The sequence below is a fragment of the Dromiciops gliroides genome, chromosome X (genome assembly GCF_019393635.1).
Source record: "Dromiciops gliroides isolate mDroGli1 chromosome X, mDroGli1.pri, whole genome shotgun sequence".
In the NCBI taxonomy this organism is placed as follows: domain Eukaryota; kingdom Metazoa; phylum Chordata; class Mammalia; order Microbiotheria; family Microbiotheriidae; genus Dromiciops; species Dromiciops gliroides.
The window spans coordinates 79,292,505-79,308,237 of record NC_057867.1 but is presented as its reverse complement, the minus strand read 5'-3'; the positions used below and the strand labels follow the sequence as shown (position 1 = coordinate 79,308,237).

Below are 15,733 nucleotides of genomic sequence, written 5' to 3'. Positions count from 1 at the left end.
TAACTAACATGGGACATAGCATGTGACAGGCACTATGCTAAGTGGTTTACAAGTTATCCCATTTGAGCCTCACAACAACCCTGTGGGGTAAGCTGTTGTTTTACAGTTGAGGAAACTGAGGCAAATGGGTTAGAGTGCTCAGGGTCACACAGCTAGTAAAAAGGTCACACAGCTAGTAAATGTCTGAGGCTGGATATGAACTCAGGTCTTCCCGACTTGAGGCTTGGTTCTCTATCCAATCGGGCCACCTGGCTGCCCCTAGGCCAATACCTAGTGGTCATGGGATAACTCTGCCCCAGAGTAGGCTTGAAAGACCAATGGGTGGCATTTGGGGGAAGTGGTTTGTTCTGAAACAAAGGGGAGGTGAAAGTGTCTATCCAGGCTCCTACAAAAGAAGTAGGGCATTTATTTAGAGGCTTCCATTTAGGAAAATCTTTGGAATTTCCCTCCCTTAACCCCCCACCCCCACCCCAGACATGGGATTCCCAAGGAGGGAAACATCCTGGCTATTGAACCAGGGACCACTAAGCAGTGGTAGTATCACTTCTCCCTGAGCCATGATGAGGACTAGTGACTCTGCAGAAATGTCCTCATCTTTTGTTTTTCACTCATTTCAGTCATGTCTGACTTTCTGTGACCCCATTTGGGGTTTTCTTGGCAAAGATACTGGAGTGGTTTGCCATTTCCTTCTCCCACCCATTTTGCAGATGAGGAAATTGAGGCAAACAGGGTTCAGTGACTTGCCCAGGGTCACACAGCTAGTTAAGTGTCTGAGGCCAGATTTGAACTCATGAAGATGAGTTTTCCTGACTCCAGGCAGCAGACTATCCATTGCATTGCCACCTAGCTGCCCCAATATGTACATAGTCTGGCAAAACAAATGCCCACATTAGCTATACGTATGTCTTTCTCCATCAGGAAGTGAGTGACATGTTTCATCTTCACCCTTTTGACTTTATCACTGCTTTGATCAGAGTTCCAAAATCTTTCAAAGTTGTCTTTCCAGTATTATTGCTATTGTATAAATTGTTCTTGTTCTGCAAACCACTCTGCATAAGCTCATAGAAGACTTCTCAGGTTTGTCTGAAACCATTCTGCTCATTTCTTATAGTGCAATAGTATTCCATCACAACTTGTTCAGCTAGTCCTCAATTGATGGACAGGCATCCCCTCAATTTCTCATTCTAGGCCACCATGAAAACTGCTATAAATATTTTTACATATGAATCCTTTTATTTCTTTGGATTATAGGCTTTGTGTTGTATAGTGGGATCAAAGGGTATATACACAGTTTGATAACTTTCTGGGGACAATTCCAAATTGCTTTCCAGAATGTGTGGAGCAGTTCAAAGCTCCATCAATACAATAGTGCACACAGTGCACCTGTTTTCCCATAGCTCAGTCAGCATTTGTAACCATCTTCTTTTGGCTTCTTGGCCAGTCTGATAGATATGAAATGGAATCTTAAAGTTTATTTGATCTGCATTTCTCTATTAATGATTTAGAGCAAAGCTTCTTAAACCCCATTTGGGGTCATGTAACTGAATGTGGAGGTCACAAAAATTTTGGCACCAGTAAAAGGTTATGTATACTTATTTTATATACCTTAATACCCACGTAAAAATTTCTTGGGCAAAAGGGGGTCACGAGTGGAAAAAGTTTTAAAAAGCCCTGCCCTAGTGTAGTCCCTCATCACCTTGTATCTGCATTATTGTAGTAGCTGCTGGTGGGTCTGTCCGCCTCAGATCTCTCCTCACTCCAATCCACCCTCCATCCAGCCACCAAAATGATCTTCTTGAAACAAAAGTCTGATCATGTCACTCCCCTACTCAACTTCAGTGGCTCCCTATGGCCTCCAGGAACAAATATAAAATACGTTGGCATTCAAGGCCTTTCATCACCTACCCCCTTGCCACCTCATCTACCTTCCCAATTTACTCCTCTCCATGCATTATTTGGTGCAGCCCCACTGGTCTCTCGACTCCTCTGTCTTCAGACTCTGTCCCCTTTCACTGGATCTCTTTCATGCCTGGACTTCTCTCCCTCCTCACTTCTTCTCTTTTGCTCTCCTGGATTCCTTCGAGACTCAGCTCTAATTCCTCTATGTGTAGAAGGCCCTGTTTGGTTCCCCTGACTGCCAGTGATCTAGGTTTTTGTGAGATATTTTCTCCTCTTACCTGGTATGTCACGTCTGCAGTGGTTTGCATGTTCTCTCTTCCATTAAGGATGCATGCTCCTTGAGCTCAGGAACTGGATTTTTGCCTTTATGTTTATCCCTAGAACTTAGCGCAGTGCCCAGCACACAGTAAATACTTTAAAATGTGTGAACTGACATTTCCTCTGGTAACTCCTGAGGAGTGCCTAGCTAGACTTTACCTTGCCTCTAGTCATGAGGGGAATAGGAATGGTAACCACAAACCAGGTTGTGTTATTGTTTGTACTTTGGTCTTGAAGAGGACCATGACAGATGTCATGACTTGCAGTGAATTGGATTTAAGTGAGGGAGGACTGTGCAAGGTCACCAACCTCACTCCCTCCTCCAGAGCCATCTGGGTCCAGTGGCAAGATGTACATTAGGATGACTGGAGATGGCCCCAGATATTTGAGGCAATTGGGGTTAAGTGACTTGACCAGGGTCAGACAGCTAGTAAGTGTCTGAGGTGAGATTTGAACTCATGTCCTCCCAACTTCAGGGCCAGTGCTCCAACCACTGCGCTACCTAGATGCCCTCCAGATTGTGATTGAGACATGAAATACTTTTCTTAAATTCTCTGATTAGAACAGCTGCCCCTTTATTGGAGAAAGTTAGGAAATACATCTTTTGTGTAAAGGAAGGAGCTATAACCTGCTGCCTCAATTAATGTAATCCCAGGAAGCCCAGAACCAATCTTAAAGCGATATTAAGTTTGATGGTCGTCACACATGAGGTTTTATTCTGTAAACAAGATGCTCCTAGATCCTTGAATCCTTTTGTGGAGTGTAAAACCTCTTTGATTGTGTCAAGAATTCATGACTGACTATGCAGGGAGCCTGGCCAAGCCTCTAAAACCTTGAAAGAGCCCATTTGAGACCTGGAGTCGCAAGTGGAGGAAGAACTAGGCTCCTGAGAGGGAATGATTCTTTGGGGTTTGGAGGGGCTCAGGGAGGAGTCTTAAGAGTAGCTGGATCCATAGGAAATAATGCATCCAGCCTGAAGCAGAGAGATGCGCTGAGGTCAGGCATGGATGGGGAAAGCCAGTCATGTGAGAGGATACTGCTTTTGAAAGTGTGACCCCTCATTGTGGAGATAAGTGCAAGCTATGGACTCAATCATGATACAGACCCTAGGAGTGTTTCCCTTGGCCACTCACCCAGCTGAGTGGCCAAGGGAAGCTATGTGAAAACACAGAGAACTTTCAGTATTAGGAGCTGTGACTTATCTTTTGCTACATCCTACATGTACATGCCTCACTACAACTATATTCAATTCTGAGCCTGCCCTTCCCAGGGACACCAGGTATATTTGTGGGAGAGAATGTTCCAGGCTTCCAAGGGAAATAGTTGGTACCAGTTCTTCTAAACCAATCAATTCAGTGCCTAAAGTAATAGTGCTCACTAAAGTAAAGTGCTCACTGAATGCTTAATTGATCAATCCAACTTCCTGTTGCTTTATTCCTCAACAGTGGGAGAAAGTTTGCCATCTATCCGGAATAGGAACTTTAGGAAAATAGCAACTTATGATGCTTGATAGATGTCAGTTGCCTATGGGGAATCTAAGAGATTCTGTGCTCGAATAAATCTAGCAGCTAGTTTGCCATGCTATGGAGCTACAGGGGGAGGAGGCATTTTGATCCTGAAACTGAGAAAGGGGAAGGTGAAGGGTTCTGGAGAACTCACCAGAAAGTACATTAGGAGTTAAGAGAATTTTGCTTGCCTGGGAGTAGAGGCCAAAAGTCAGAGCTGGAATCTATAACTCTGTTGAGTGTAGATTACTTACACACGGTGGTAAATGAGTCTACACTCTTGAAATGACCATGCCAAAGTTAGGGTCAGTGTTAAACCTAATTCCAAGGAAATCTGGTTGCGGGGTTCTTAACCATTTTTGTCTCCTGGACCTCTTTGGCAATCTGGTAAAGCCTGAATAATGCTTTTAATACCTAGAATAAAAAACATAGAATGATAAAAGGAAACATTACATTGAAATAAGAGTTATAAAAATATTTTTAAAAAACCAAGGTCCTTACCTCAGGTTAAGAACCTCTAGCCTAGACACTAAAGTTCTCTTCAAACTCTAGCTGATCCTACCAAGCTGGAAAGGCCCAATGAGAGTCCCAGCCTAAGTCCAGAAGTCATTAGCAGAAATTGAGATAAGTGATGATTTGAGGATGGGGTGAAGGCATAGGAACTTAGGAAGAGACTCTATTAAGGCATGGAGAGATTGGGATCCACATTGATGGAGGCCTCTCACTGACCAAATGACAGCTCTTTTCAAGTAATGGGGTATGCATTGGCGTGGGGAGGAGAATGGTGGTAAATATTGGTCCTGAGGTCTGGAATGACCAGAGGCAATTGAAGGAAACCTTATCGAGGGTGTCCCTGCCATTTTCTCTGTTCTTCCAAAGTAGTCTCAGGATGACTGGGCAAGTCCCCAGGGACCTCAGCACAGCTATGGGCTAAGTAACCCTACCTTAACCACACAACCGCCTATCTCAATAGGTGCTAGAAACAAGCTTCTGAGAGTAAAAAATACAAAATCGGTTTTTAATTCATGATGTTATAAAACAGGAAAAAGTGCCCAATAATAATGTAAGAAGGAGAATACATGTTTTAGTACAAAAAAAAAATCTCAGGACTCCAGAACTTCTGTTCATTGATCTACCTGTGAGTGTCACGTGCTGGTGGTTGATTTAAAGCATAGACCAGGTGATTTCACTGGCTTAGGAAACTCCAAGGAGAGGAAAACCCATCAATTTGGTACCTTCTCTGCAATTTATTGAGTTGCCACCATTACAAATTGAAGTAACTTTCCTAGAGTCATACAACAGGTATGTGTCACAGACTGGACTTGAACCCAAGTCTCTTGGCTCCAAGGCTAGCTCTCTGTCCACTAGGCCAATGCTGCCTCTCAGTGATATTTTATTCTGTAAAAAATGTATATAGCATTTTAAGATTTGTATTATCTGTTGATGTATGTGTACAGCATAGACAATTTATTTGGATGATCATTTAAATCCTATTGTCTCTAACTTTGCAGCATCTCTCCAATATGCCTCCTTCTCTCCTCTGATAGCCCCCCTCCCTCATGTGGGCTTTCATCACCTTACAGCTGAGCTATTGCAATAGCTGTTGGGGGGGGGTCTGCCTGCCTCAAGTCTCTCCCCACTTCAATCCATCTTTTATTCAGCCACCAAAGGAATCTTCCTAAATGGCAGGTCGGACCATGTCACCTCCCTATTTAATCAACTCCAGTGGCTCCCTATCACCTCCAGGATCAAATACAAAATGCTCTGTTTGACATTCAGAGCCCTTCATAACCTAGCCTCTCTCTCTCCCTTTCCAGTCTCCTCACACCTTACTCCATCCCTGCCCAAACATGCTCTTTGATCCATTGTGATACTAAAGCCACCTTGCTATCTTCAAAAAAGACACTCCATCTTCCATCTCTGAATGTTTTCATTGGCTGTCTCTCATGCCTGGAATGTTTTCCCTCATCTCCACTGCAAGACGTCTTTCCTGCTCCCCCTTGATTCTGTGCTAAGTCCTGGGCATACAAAGGAAGGCACAAATCCAGTTCCTGCTTTCAAGGAGTCCACCGTCTATGGAGATCAGCAGCAGAGGGAAGGGGCTAGAATTAAGGGGGAGCAGAAAGTGGGACTTCAGCCCAGACTGGAAGGAATCCAGGGGAGCCTGGCAGTTTAGCCCTGTGTCTACTGGTGCATCTTTTAAATGTGAGACTTTTGTCCCTCTTTAAGGGAAAGTCAAAGTCACATGGGGTCTAGAGATCTCCCCCTATTTTTCCCTTCTCGAGTATAGGTAGTTCTATAGGCAAAGGTAAATTGTGGGGGAGGGGAGTATGATGCTATTCTAGTAAAAGCAAGAAAAATAATTAGTAACTATTGTATTGGGAAGAGAATTCTTCCAGTTAGTAACTTTGATCAAGGAGTACATTTTATAATGGAATGTGTCTGAATCTCAGGTTTCTATAACTTTGTTTGGGGTTTATCTGTCATTGAAAGATGGCTGATAAATTCGTATTGGTCTGTGATCAGTTTGATGGAATGGCAGGGGTCATCTAGGGTCATGAGGAATGTTCCCAGGCATGAAGGGATATCCACTCCAGAGCACATTGGCCTTCATTATTTTACTGGTCATCTTGGGAAAATTTGTTTTTGTTTCTCAAAAGTGCTCACTCCCTCATTTAATTAGGAAAATGTATTTTCAGAGAATAATCTCGATGTATGCATGTATGCATGTGTACATATGTGTGTGTATATATATGTTGTTACTGTAGCATCTTGACATATATGTCATATATATATACACGTATGTATGTCAAGAGGCAGTAACAACAAAAGTAACATAATTGACTCCTTAATTAGCACTTTTCTTCAATCTATAGCCAGAGATCATGTCTTTTGTTCTAAAGGATTCATAAAATGGTGGTAGTTACCTTACACCCTTTCCTATGCCCTGGAATTTGTAAGCTATATAACTCTGCCCCCCAAACACTCTTGCCTGACTATACAACACTGATTCTTATTCCTAGACCAGACTGGGGCGATGCTCTGAGGAACTGATGTCAAGTTGCTTTCAGGTGGTGATAATTTGGGGCAATGTCCTTAGGGAATACGCCAATAGTGTTACTAACTATTGAGGTAGCTGACTAGTGTTGTTGACTATCAAGACAGCTAGGTGGTGCCACAGAACATAGAGCCCTGGGCCTGGAATCAGGAAGACCTAAATTCAAATCCAGCCTCAGAATTTTAACAGCTGGGTGACTGTGGGCAAGTCACTTCACCTCTGTGTGCCTCAGTTTCCTCAAGTGTAAAATGGGGATCATAACAGCACCCACCTCCCAGAGATAATAATTGTCACAGTGCCTGGCACACAGTAGGTGCCGTATAATTGCTTATTCCCTCCTGCTGATTCAAGTGGGATGAACTGTTAGATGGGGCCAGGAATAAAGGGTTTTTTTTTTTAGTTTCAGAACCTGGGCCTGCCAATCCCTTGCTTGTAGAAACCTGAACTCTTGACAAAGTGCCACTGAAATGATTTCATCCAGTGTCCTGGTCTGAAGCTATTAAAGGCTGGGGTACTCAGTTCAGTAGATCCTTTAGATCCCAATTCTGCTGAGATTGACATAAGGCATTTTAGGGATTCAGAAGCTTGTGAAAGCCCAGCCCAAGGGCCAGAGAGAATTTGCATGCAGGTGCACTCTGGGCATGGCTGGCTAGGTAGAAAGCACAGAGTTCTCTTTCAAACTAAATGTTTCACCGACATTTCTAGCAGAAGTAGGGATGTGATGCAAAAGGTAGCTTGTGTGGGCCTTGTTCATTTGGGAACATGCGCCTTTAGCTTTTCCTAATTCATTTTTTAGCCACAGATGCATAAGTGCTTTCAATCTCCTTATCTGCGGGGCACGTGTGGCTGAACTCCTCTCGGGCGTAGGCATTTCCCAGATAGCGCCAGACTCCCGAGAATTCAGCAGGGATGTCGAAGTCCCGGTATTTCTTGGCAACCACCTAGAGGATCAAATAAAAGAGAGGGAAAAGCTGTGAAACCATATACAGCGGTAGAAATAGTAATAAAGGTGAGCACTGTGGGCATTCTTCCGCAGAAATGGCCTCCCATACCATGGCGCTGGCATTATTGTTACTTCCTCACCTTGATGATGTGCAGTTTAGGGAGCAGGTTACAGTCAGCCAGGGTCAGCTGATCTCCATCCAGGAACAGCCTTCTGGACTCCGTGATTTCTTCCGCACTGTCCTGATCAATTTCATCCGGAAGCGGGGTGTTCAGATAGATGTCCAGACGCTTAAATTCCCTCAGCAAAGCTTTCTCCAGATCTGAATCATTCAATGAAGTCACAGGTTTCTTTTTAGACGTTTGACTGTCATTGTCAAATGTCTCTCGTATGCTTATTTTCCCATGTTTTTACCTGTGTTTCCCACACGTAAGACCTTACTGATGGCTCCACAGTTCACTCAGTCATTGGTCTTTGGAATGGATTGGGAGCCATGGGAGACACTGGCACAGGACTGCCCAGCATGGTATGCCTGTACCAAAGAAGGTGCCGTGCTCTCTGAGCTCAAAGGAAATGTGAGGTGAGCAAATTTAGAGAATCTACCCCAAATATTCATGTGGCCTATGTGTGCCTGACCTATAGCAGAGCATGCCAAGCTTGTACTGGTCTGATCAGCCATAGCTGGACACACTGTACCTTGACCCCAACATTGTGATGTCATTTTGGTCCTCTTCGAGAATGAAGGACAACAACCAAACAACTGATTTCTTTATTCATTCAACCAACAGACTGGGTGCCTGTCTACTACAGGTCAGGCCTTGTACCTGATGCTTGGTTACCTAGAAGGGCAGGTAGGGTTAGGGTGAATAGAACTCCAGGCTTGGAGTCAGTCAAGAAGATCTGAGTTTCAGTCCATCCTTGGACTCTTACTCACTGTGTGTCCCTGAGCAAATCACTTCATCTGTGCCTGCCTTGGTTTCCTTAACTTTAAAGTGGGAATAATAACAGCACCTATCCAGAAGGATTGTTGTGAGGAACAAATGAGATTGTAATCTTAAAGCACTTAGCACAGTGTAAATGCTAGATAAATGTTAGCTTTTATTATTGTTAGAGAGTGGAATACCATAGGCTGCCACATAGTTTGCCATCTCCCACTGGACTGGACTGGATTGGATTAATTGATGGGTTCATATTTTCTCCTTTCCTTGTTGTATAGGTAAGATGAAAATTTGGGGAGAACAGGAAGGATTAAAGGAGAAATGAAGTAAGAAATACACAGGTCACCACAAACCAAGTATGTTTTTCATCGCAGGGGTGCTCTTTGCCTTCTGAGGATTTTCTTTCCACTCCTTGGATTGACACATGGAGCAAGAAAATGAGGGCACTGCTTATTGAGGGTGTCAATAAATATAGGGGATGGGTAGTGGGCAAGAAGCTGAATATGTTTCACTTCCCATTCTAGATGGATGACCTACCGAACATTGCTCAAAACTGCTTCTTCCCTCCCCTTGCTCTTTGTCTGTCTGTCTCTTTCCTTCCCTCTTGCCCCAGAATGCTGAGTAGTCATTCCTTGTCATTTCCTTTTTTTTTCGTTTGTTCTTTGTTTTCCTTGTCATTCCTAACGTTTATCCTTAGTAACCTATAACCTTGCTCAGTTCTTTCTCACTTCTTTTAGGACACCGTCCTTGGACCTCTTTTCCTCTCTTTCTGTTCTGTTCTTTGGAAATCTCATATGTACTCATGGCTTCTACTATCACTCCTATGCCAATGATTTCCAAGTCAATATCTGCAGACTCCCATTTTTAATTGCCTGTAGGATTTCTCCACTTGGATTTCTTGCCAGCAAGTATCTTAAACTCATGTTTAAAAGAGAGCTTGTTACCAGCCTTAGACCTGCTTCTTTTAACTTCATGGCTTGTGGCGCCGCCATTCACTATTCTCTAAACCTTGGGCTTATCCATGGCTTTTCCCTTCCTCTCATCTCTCAAATACAATTAGTTACTCAGTCCTGTTGATTCCACCTCTTTTTTTGGTTTTGTTTTTGGTGAGGCAATTGGGGTTAAGTGACTTGCCCAAGGTCACACCTCAACAGTATCTCTCCTCTGCTTCCTTTTCCTCTTCCTCCTCCTCCCCCTCCTCCCACTGCTCCTGCTCCTATTTTTTCTCCTCTTCCTCTTCCTTCTTTCCTTCCTCCCACTGTTCCTCCTCTTTTTCTTCCTCCTCCCCTCCATTCTAGTATTAGTACAGTACAGGCCTTCATCACCACCTTGTTTGGATTATCACAATCACAATTCCCTCCTTAAAATCTTCATGTCTCCCCTGCCTACTTCCTCCAATCCATTTTTCATATACAGAGTGGGCCAAAAGTCCTGATGTTTTAACAACTTTTTGAAAGTTACTTTTTCTTTATTTTTCACCATTTATGAGATTTGATTTTTTACACGTAGTGCAAATTCATTTCCTGGATATACTGTATATGATGCTATGGTGTTGTAAATTAAAAACAAAAAAATAAGGAACTTATTAAATATTGAAACCCCTTTGTGACTTTTGGCCCAGCCTGTACCTGCCAACTAATCTTTTTTCTTTGTAGGTCTGGTTACATACCTCCTCTGTGAAACACCTTCAGTGGCTCCCTCTCACCTAAAGTTCTGATTCCTCTGCCTCATCTTCAAGGTGTTGTCTAATCTGCCATGCTTCTCTGCCTTGCAATCTTTACTGTATAGTAAGTACTCTTGTCCATAGACCCTGAGCATTCTTGCTTTGAATTCACTCTCTGCTTTCTTGATTCTATGCTTTTGCTCATAACATTTTTTCTCTGATAATCATTTTATTGAAAGTTTTGAGCTCCACATTGTGTCCCTCCCTGAGGCAGTAAGCACTCAGATATAGGTTATACATGTACAATTATTCATAACATTTTCTATGCCTGGAGTGTCCTCTCTTCCCCTGCCTCTGTCCTTGTAAATCCCTACTGATTCTGTAAAGCTCAATTGAAATGCTCATTCTTTGAGGAAGCCTTCTCTCATCTGCTCAACCCTATTACCTCTCATAGCATTTTATTTTAGTCTCTCTAATGCTGTCTGATTGTGTAGTACGGTTGTCTCTGTTAGGAGCGTATCTCCCCACTGGCTCCATGGGAGGAACTTATGGATGCTTGCTGTCTCCCTCCCAGTAAGGACTTGAGTGATCTCTGTCTGCTGCTGTTGGCACTGCAGGCCTGGTGTTACCGACTCAAGTGGGAGGAGCTGGCAGATGAGAGCAAGAAGAACAGTTTCCCTTCAGGTTCAGAAGTTTAAATGAACAATACCCAAGAGCGGGGAGAGGGAAGGCCAAGCTCCATTGGAAACCATATCCAAAGAAACGCGTCCACTGGGATTAGGACTACAGTAGGTAAGTGATAACTTCTCTGGGCCTTGGTTCCATCTCCTGTGAAATGAAGCTGGATCAGGTAACCTCCAATGTTCATTTGAGCTTGAAATATATTATTCTATTTTTGTTATTTGAACTGAGACATAGGGGAATAATTATCCCAGAAGAACGATTCCATTCTACATATATGCTACAGTGATTAGTACTCTAGAATCTAATGGACAACTAGATGGCCTACTGGATAGAGTGCTGGGCCTGGATTAGGAAGACCTGAGTTCAAATCCAGCTTAATAGCTGTGTGACCCTGAGCAAGTCATTTGCCTTGTTTACCTCAGTTCCTCAGAAGGAAATGGCAAACTGCTCTGGTATCTGCCCCCAAAAATCCCCATATGGGATCATGAAGAGTGGACATGACTGAAAAAAATGACTAAGCAACCACAAAAACCCTGGAACCTAAGAGAGCAGATAGGAAAAAAATGTGTCTTACGTTTATTGGTATCCTTTTGTGTGTTCTTAATGTATGCAGAAAACTTGGCAAAGATGTCACAGCCCACATCAAAGGACTCCATATACTTGGGACTCAGACGCGGATACCTTAGGAGAACAAAACGATATGCACCCAAATAGACTTTAGTCCAATCAGCAAGTTTATCCACCTGAGTTTTAGAGCAACGATGAACCCAAACAACATGTCTATTGGCTGTTCATCACAACTCCTACAGTCCACTGGGACAGGCCCCCAAATCATTCCTTCTGTTTTGGGGACTTTGTAAACAGAGCCCATTTATCTGTGTGTTCACTTAGGGCCTGCTCCACCTTATTGCTGAGTTCAGTCTGTTTCTCCAGCCCTGAAGAAGGCATTTTCCCCATAGAATTGATATCATACATGGGAATTCAGTCCCCAAACCAGCCCACCTCATTCTCAGAAACTAGAAAGATGGAAGACAGGCTAGGTCAAGATAGAGAGGTCTCAAGGTAGAAAGGCAGAGGAATGAGAGAGCACATACGGGATGGCCACAATCTAAACAAAGTAAGGGGGAACATTATCGAAAAGAGTCACAGAGAATTGGGGCTGAGTCTTGAGGACAGAGGGACTTGCTGTTGTTTGTCCTTCATTCTTTTTCCCCCATAATAGTATTTAATTATTTTCCAGTTACATGTAGAGAGTTTGCAACATTTGTTTTTATAAGATTTCTAGTTTCAATTTTTTCTCCCTCCCTCCCCTCCCTCGCCCCTCCCCAAGACAGCAGGTAATCTGACATAGGTTATATATGTACAATCACATTAAACGTATTTCTGCATTAGTCATGTTATAAGAGAAGAATCAGAGCAAAAAGGAAAAACCTCAAAAAAGAAAAACAACAACAAAAACAATAGAAATAGCATGGTTCAACCTGCATCTAGATTCCGCAGTTCTTTTTTTTCTGTATTTGGAGAGCATTTTCCATCATGAGTCCCTTGGAACTATCTTGGGTTTGTCCTTCATTCTTTTTTTTGGGAGGCAATTGGGGTTAAGTGACTTGCCCAGGGTCACACAGCTAGTAAGTGTTAAGTGTCTGGGGCTGGATTTGAAATCAGGTCCTCCTGAATCCAGGGCCAGTGCTCTATCCACTGTACCACCTAGCTGCCCCTGTCCTTCATTCTTGAAGAAGACTGTGACAAAGGGGGTTGGGGGTTACATCATAACTTGCAGTGAGTTGGATTGAAGTGAGGGAAGGCTGTGTAAGGTAACCAGCTGAGCCACTCTTTCCTCCAGAACCATCTGGATCCAGTGGCAAGCTATTCATCAGGACGACTGGAGATGGCCCCAGATGTTTGAGGTAATCGGGGTTAAGTGACTTGTCCAGGGTCACACAGCCAGTAAGGGTCTGAGGGGAGATGGATTAAGTTGGGAATACCCAGATGGGAAACAATATGATAGGGAATAAATCCAAGATGAATAAAAGGATCAGTCAGCAATCATGAGGTCTTAGCTGAGGTTCGATGGCACATAGATTTAGTGAACAACTTCCTGATTTTCTCCTGTGTGCTCAAAAACTCTGAAGGAGCACAGAAAGTGTTCAGTAACAAAGGCCTGGGGCAGCCAGGTAGTGCAGTGGATAGAGCACCGGCCCTGGAGTCAGGAATACCTGAGTTCAAATCCAGCCTCAGACACTTAACACTTACTAGCTGTGTGACCCTAGGCAAGTCACTTAACCCCAATTGCCTCACTAAAAAAAAAAAAAAAAAGAAAGACCCAGAGTTGTGGCTTTCCAGCGTGGGAACCCAAAGAGATAGGACATGTGGGAGGAGATGGCAGATTTACAAGGGCCAAACTGTGCTGGGAAGGCAATGATGCTAAAGAAAGACAACATACTGGGATGGGGGCACTTGGGACACCACAAAGATGAGGAGGGGCAGGCTCGTAAGGAGGGAGGAGGTGGGACAAGTAGGAGGTCGGAAAGCTTAGGATCAGAGATGGCCATCTGAGAGTTCAGGATCTTCAAAGTGAAGTAGTTTCAGGTGGTGACTCAGGTCTTGAGTGTGTTTTGCCCTGGAGGTAGTTGAGGTAGATTGCATCTAGGGCAGGGCTTCTTAACTTGGGATCTGTGTGGGAACTTGGTTTAGATAAACTAGATAGAGAGAGAGAGAGAGAGACAGAGAGAGAGAGAGAGACAGAGACAGAGACAGAGACAGAGACAGAGACAGAGACATAGACAGACATAGACATAGATATAGATATAGATGGATGGATAGATAGATTTATATACATAGATAGATATATAGATGGACAGATAGAGATGAAGAGAGAGATTTAGATATAGATATAGATATGGGGGGCAGCTAAATGGTACAGTAGATAAAACACTGGCCCTGGATTCAGGAGGACCTGAGTTCAAATCCAGCCTCAGATACTTGACACTTGCTAGCTGCATGACCCTGGGCAAGTCACTTAACCCTCACTGCCCTACCCCCCAAAATAAAAATAAATAATAAATCAATAGATATAGATATATATGGATGGATGGCTAGAGAGAGATGGTGATAGAGATAGAGGATAGATATAAATATATGGATGCATGGATAAATACATATATATGTACATGTATATATTGATAACTATATTTTGCTATAATTGGTTTCCCTTATAATTGCAATTATTTTATTTTAGGCATTTAAAAACATGTTTCTGGAAGGTGTCCAAAGGGTTCTCAGACTGCCTGCCAAAGGGGCCCATGACACAGAAAAAGTTTATAAAGGCTTGAACTAGAGGAACTAAACACATTCAGGAAATGGGAGGTGAGGCTGTTAGAAGGCTGGGGAAGAGAGGCAGGCCATACATAAGCCAGGTGCTAAGGTCAACCAGAAGGAAAGGAGAATGTCCCTGTGGTGAGGGAAACTAGAACAGTTTGGGCATTCACCTCTGAGGGAACTTCCATTTGGAAGGTAATGGTAACAGGAAGGCCATCCTTCTGGGAGACAGCCCACAGCTTTCATGTAGCTGTGGAAAGACAAACCAGTGGTAGAAGTGTACACTGTGCAAAGGACAGTTGCCTATGTAGTGTCTTCAGGGCAAAGCCAAGTTGGATAGAAGGGTCTGGCTATTTACAAAGGCCTATCACAGGAAGAGCATCCCTGCCTCAAGTTGTAAAAACCTAAAACTCTCAGATTAAAGTAGGTCTGCCCCACCTTACTGTGACCACTGGGCTGATTAGAAATACCCCAAATGGATCAGTCCAGCCCCTACTCTTCCTCAAGCTCTCTGGATAAGACAAATCAGCAGAGTCTTTGGGGAAATGAATGGTGATTGACAAGATTCTCCTCGAGAGAATGAAAGAGAGGTCTGGCCCCCACACTCCACAGTCCTGGAAATGAGTCAGAGGTTTTGAGGGTGAACAAATGGAAGAGCAAATTCAATTGATCCACTTTTGCCAGTGAAGGAGGAAAAAAGTTCTGTACCTTGGAGGAGCCAGGACCTGCTCTAGAAACTCCTCGATTTTAATGAAGTCTGTCTTCAGTTCCTTGTTAAACAACAAGAAAGGAGGACTGGATCCTGGGGCTAATTCTTTCAGCTCTATAGGTTTCCTAGAGGGATTGGAAAGAAAGGGTTATTGACCAAAGGGGTCAGACTCACCCAGGTGCATGCAGCAACAAAATTCCTCCTGCAGTGGCAACCAGAAAATGTAATTGGGAAATGTTTAACAAAATAAATAAAAACGCAATAAAACACAGTTGCCATTCTGTCATGTCCAACTCTCCATGACCTCATTTGGGGTTTTCTTGGCAAAGATACTAGAGTGGTTTGTCATTTCCTTGTCCAGATCATTTTACATATGAGGAAACTGAGGCAAACAGGGTGAAGTGACTTTTCCGTCAGTGTCTGAGGCCAGATTTGAATTCAGGTCTTCCTGACTCCAGACCCAGCGCCAATACATCATGTTAATTTGTGATTTTCTAAGTCAAAATAAGACCTGCAGGAAGCCATTTCTTTCTTTCTTTCTTTCTTTCTTTCTTTCTTTCTTTCTTTCTTTCTTTCTTTCTTTCTTTCTTTCTTTCTTTCTTTCTTTCTTTTTTTTTTTGGTGAGGCAAGTGGGGTTAAGTGACTTGCCCAGGGTCACACAGCTAGTAAGTATCAAGTATCTGATGCTGGATTTGAAC

General features: G+C 43.3%; 1 protein-coding gene across 4 annotated transcripts in view; it reads right to left on the bottom strand.

The window, feature by feature from the left end:
- Positions 1 to 4,180: 4,180 nt before the first annotated feature.
- CLIC2 (chloride intracellular channel 2) overlaps positions 4,181 to 15,733 on the bottom strand; it is a 35,399-nt gene continuing 23,846 nt past the window's right edge. For 2 of the 4 annotated variants that reach the window (XM_043974076.1, XM_043974075.1), the window contains exons 4-7: positions 15,035 to 15,160; positions 11,583 to 11,689; positions 7,864 to 8,045; positions 4,182 to 7,721 (exon numbers count right to left, since the gene is read on the bottom strand). In XM_043974076.1, coding sequence (XP_043830011.1) covers positions 7,566 to 7,721; positions 7,864 to 8,045; positions 11,583 to 11,689; positions 15,035 to 15,160 — 571 coding nt within the window. In that variant the 3' untranslated portion in view covers positions 4,182 to 7,565. Of the gene's footprint in view, positions 7,722 to 7,863; positions 8,046 to 11,582; positions 11,690 to 15,034; positions 15,161 to 15,733 lie in introns of all 4 variants that reach the window. The other 2 variants (XM_043974074.1, XM_043974077.1) reach the window with 2 other exon arrangements.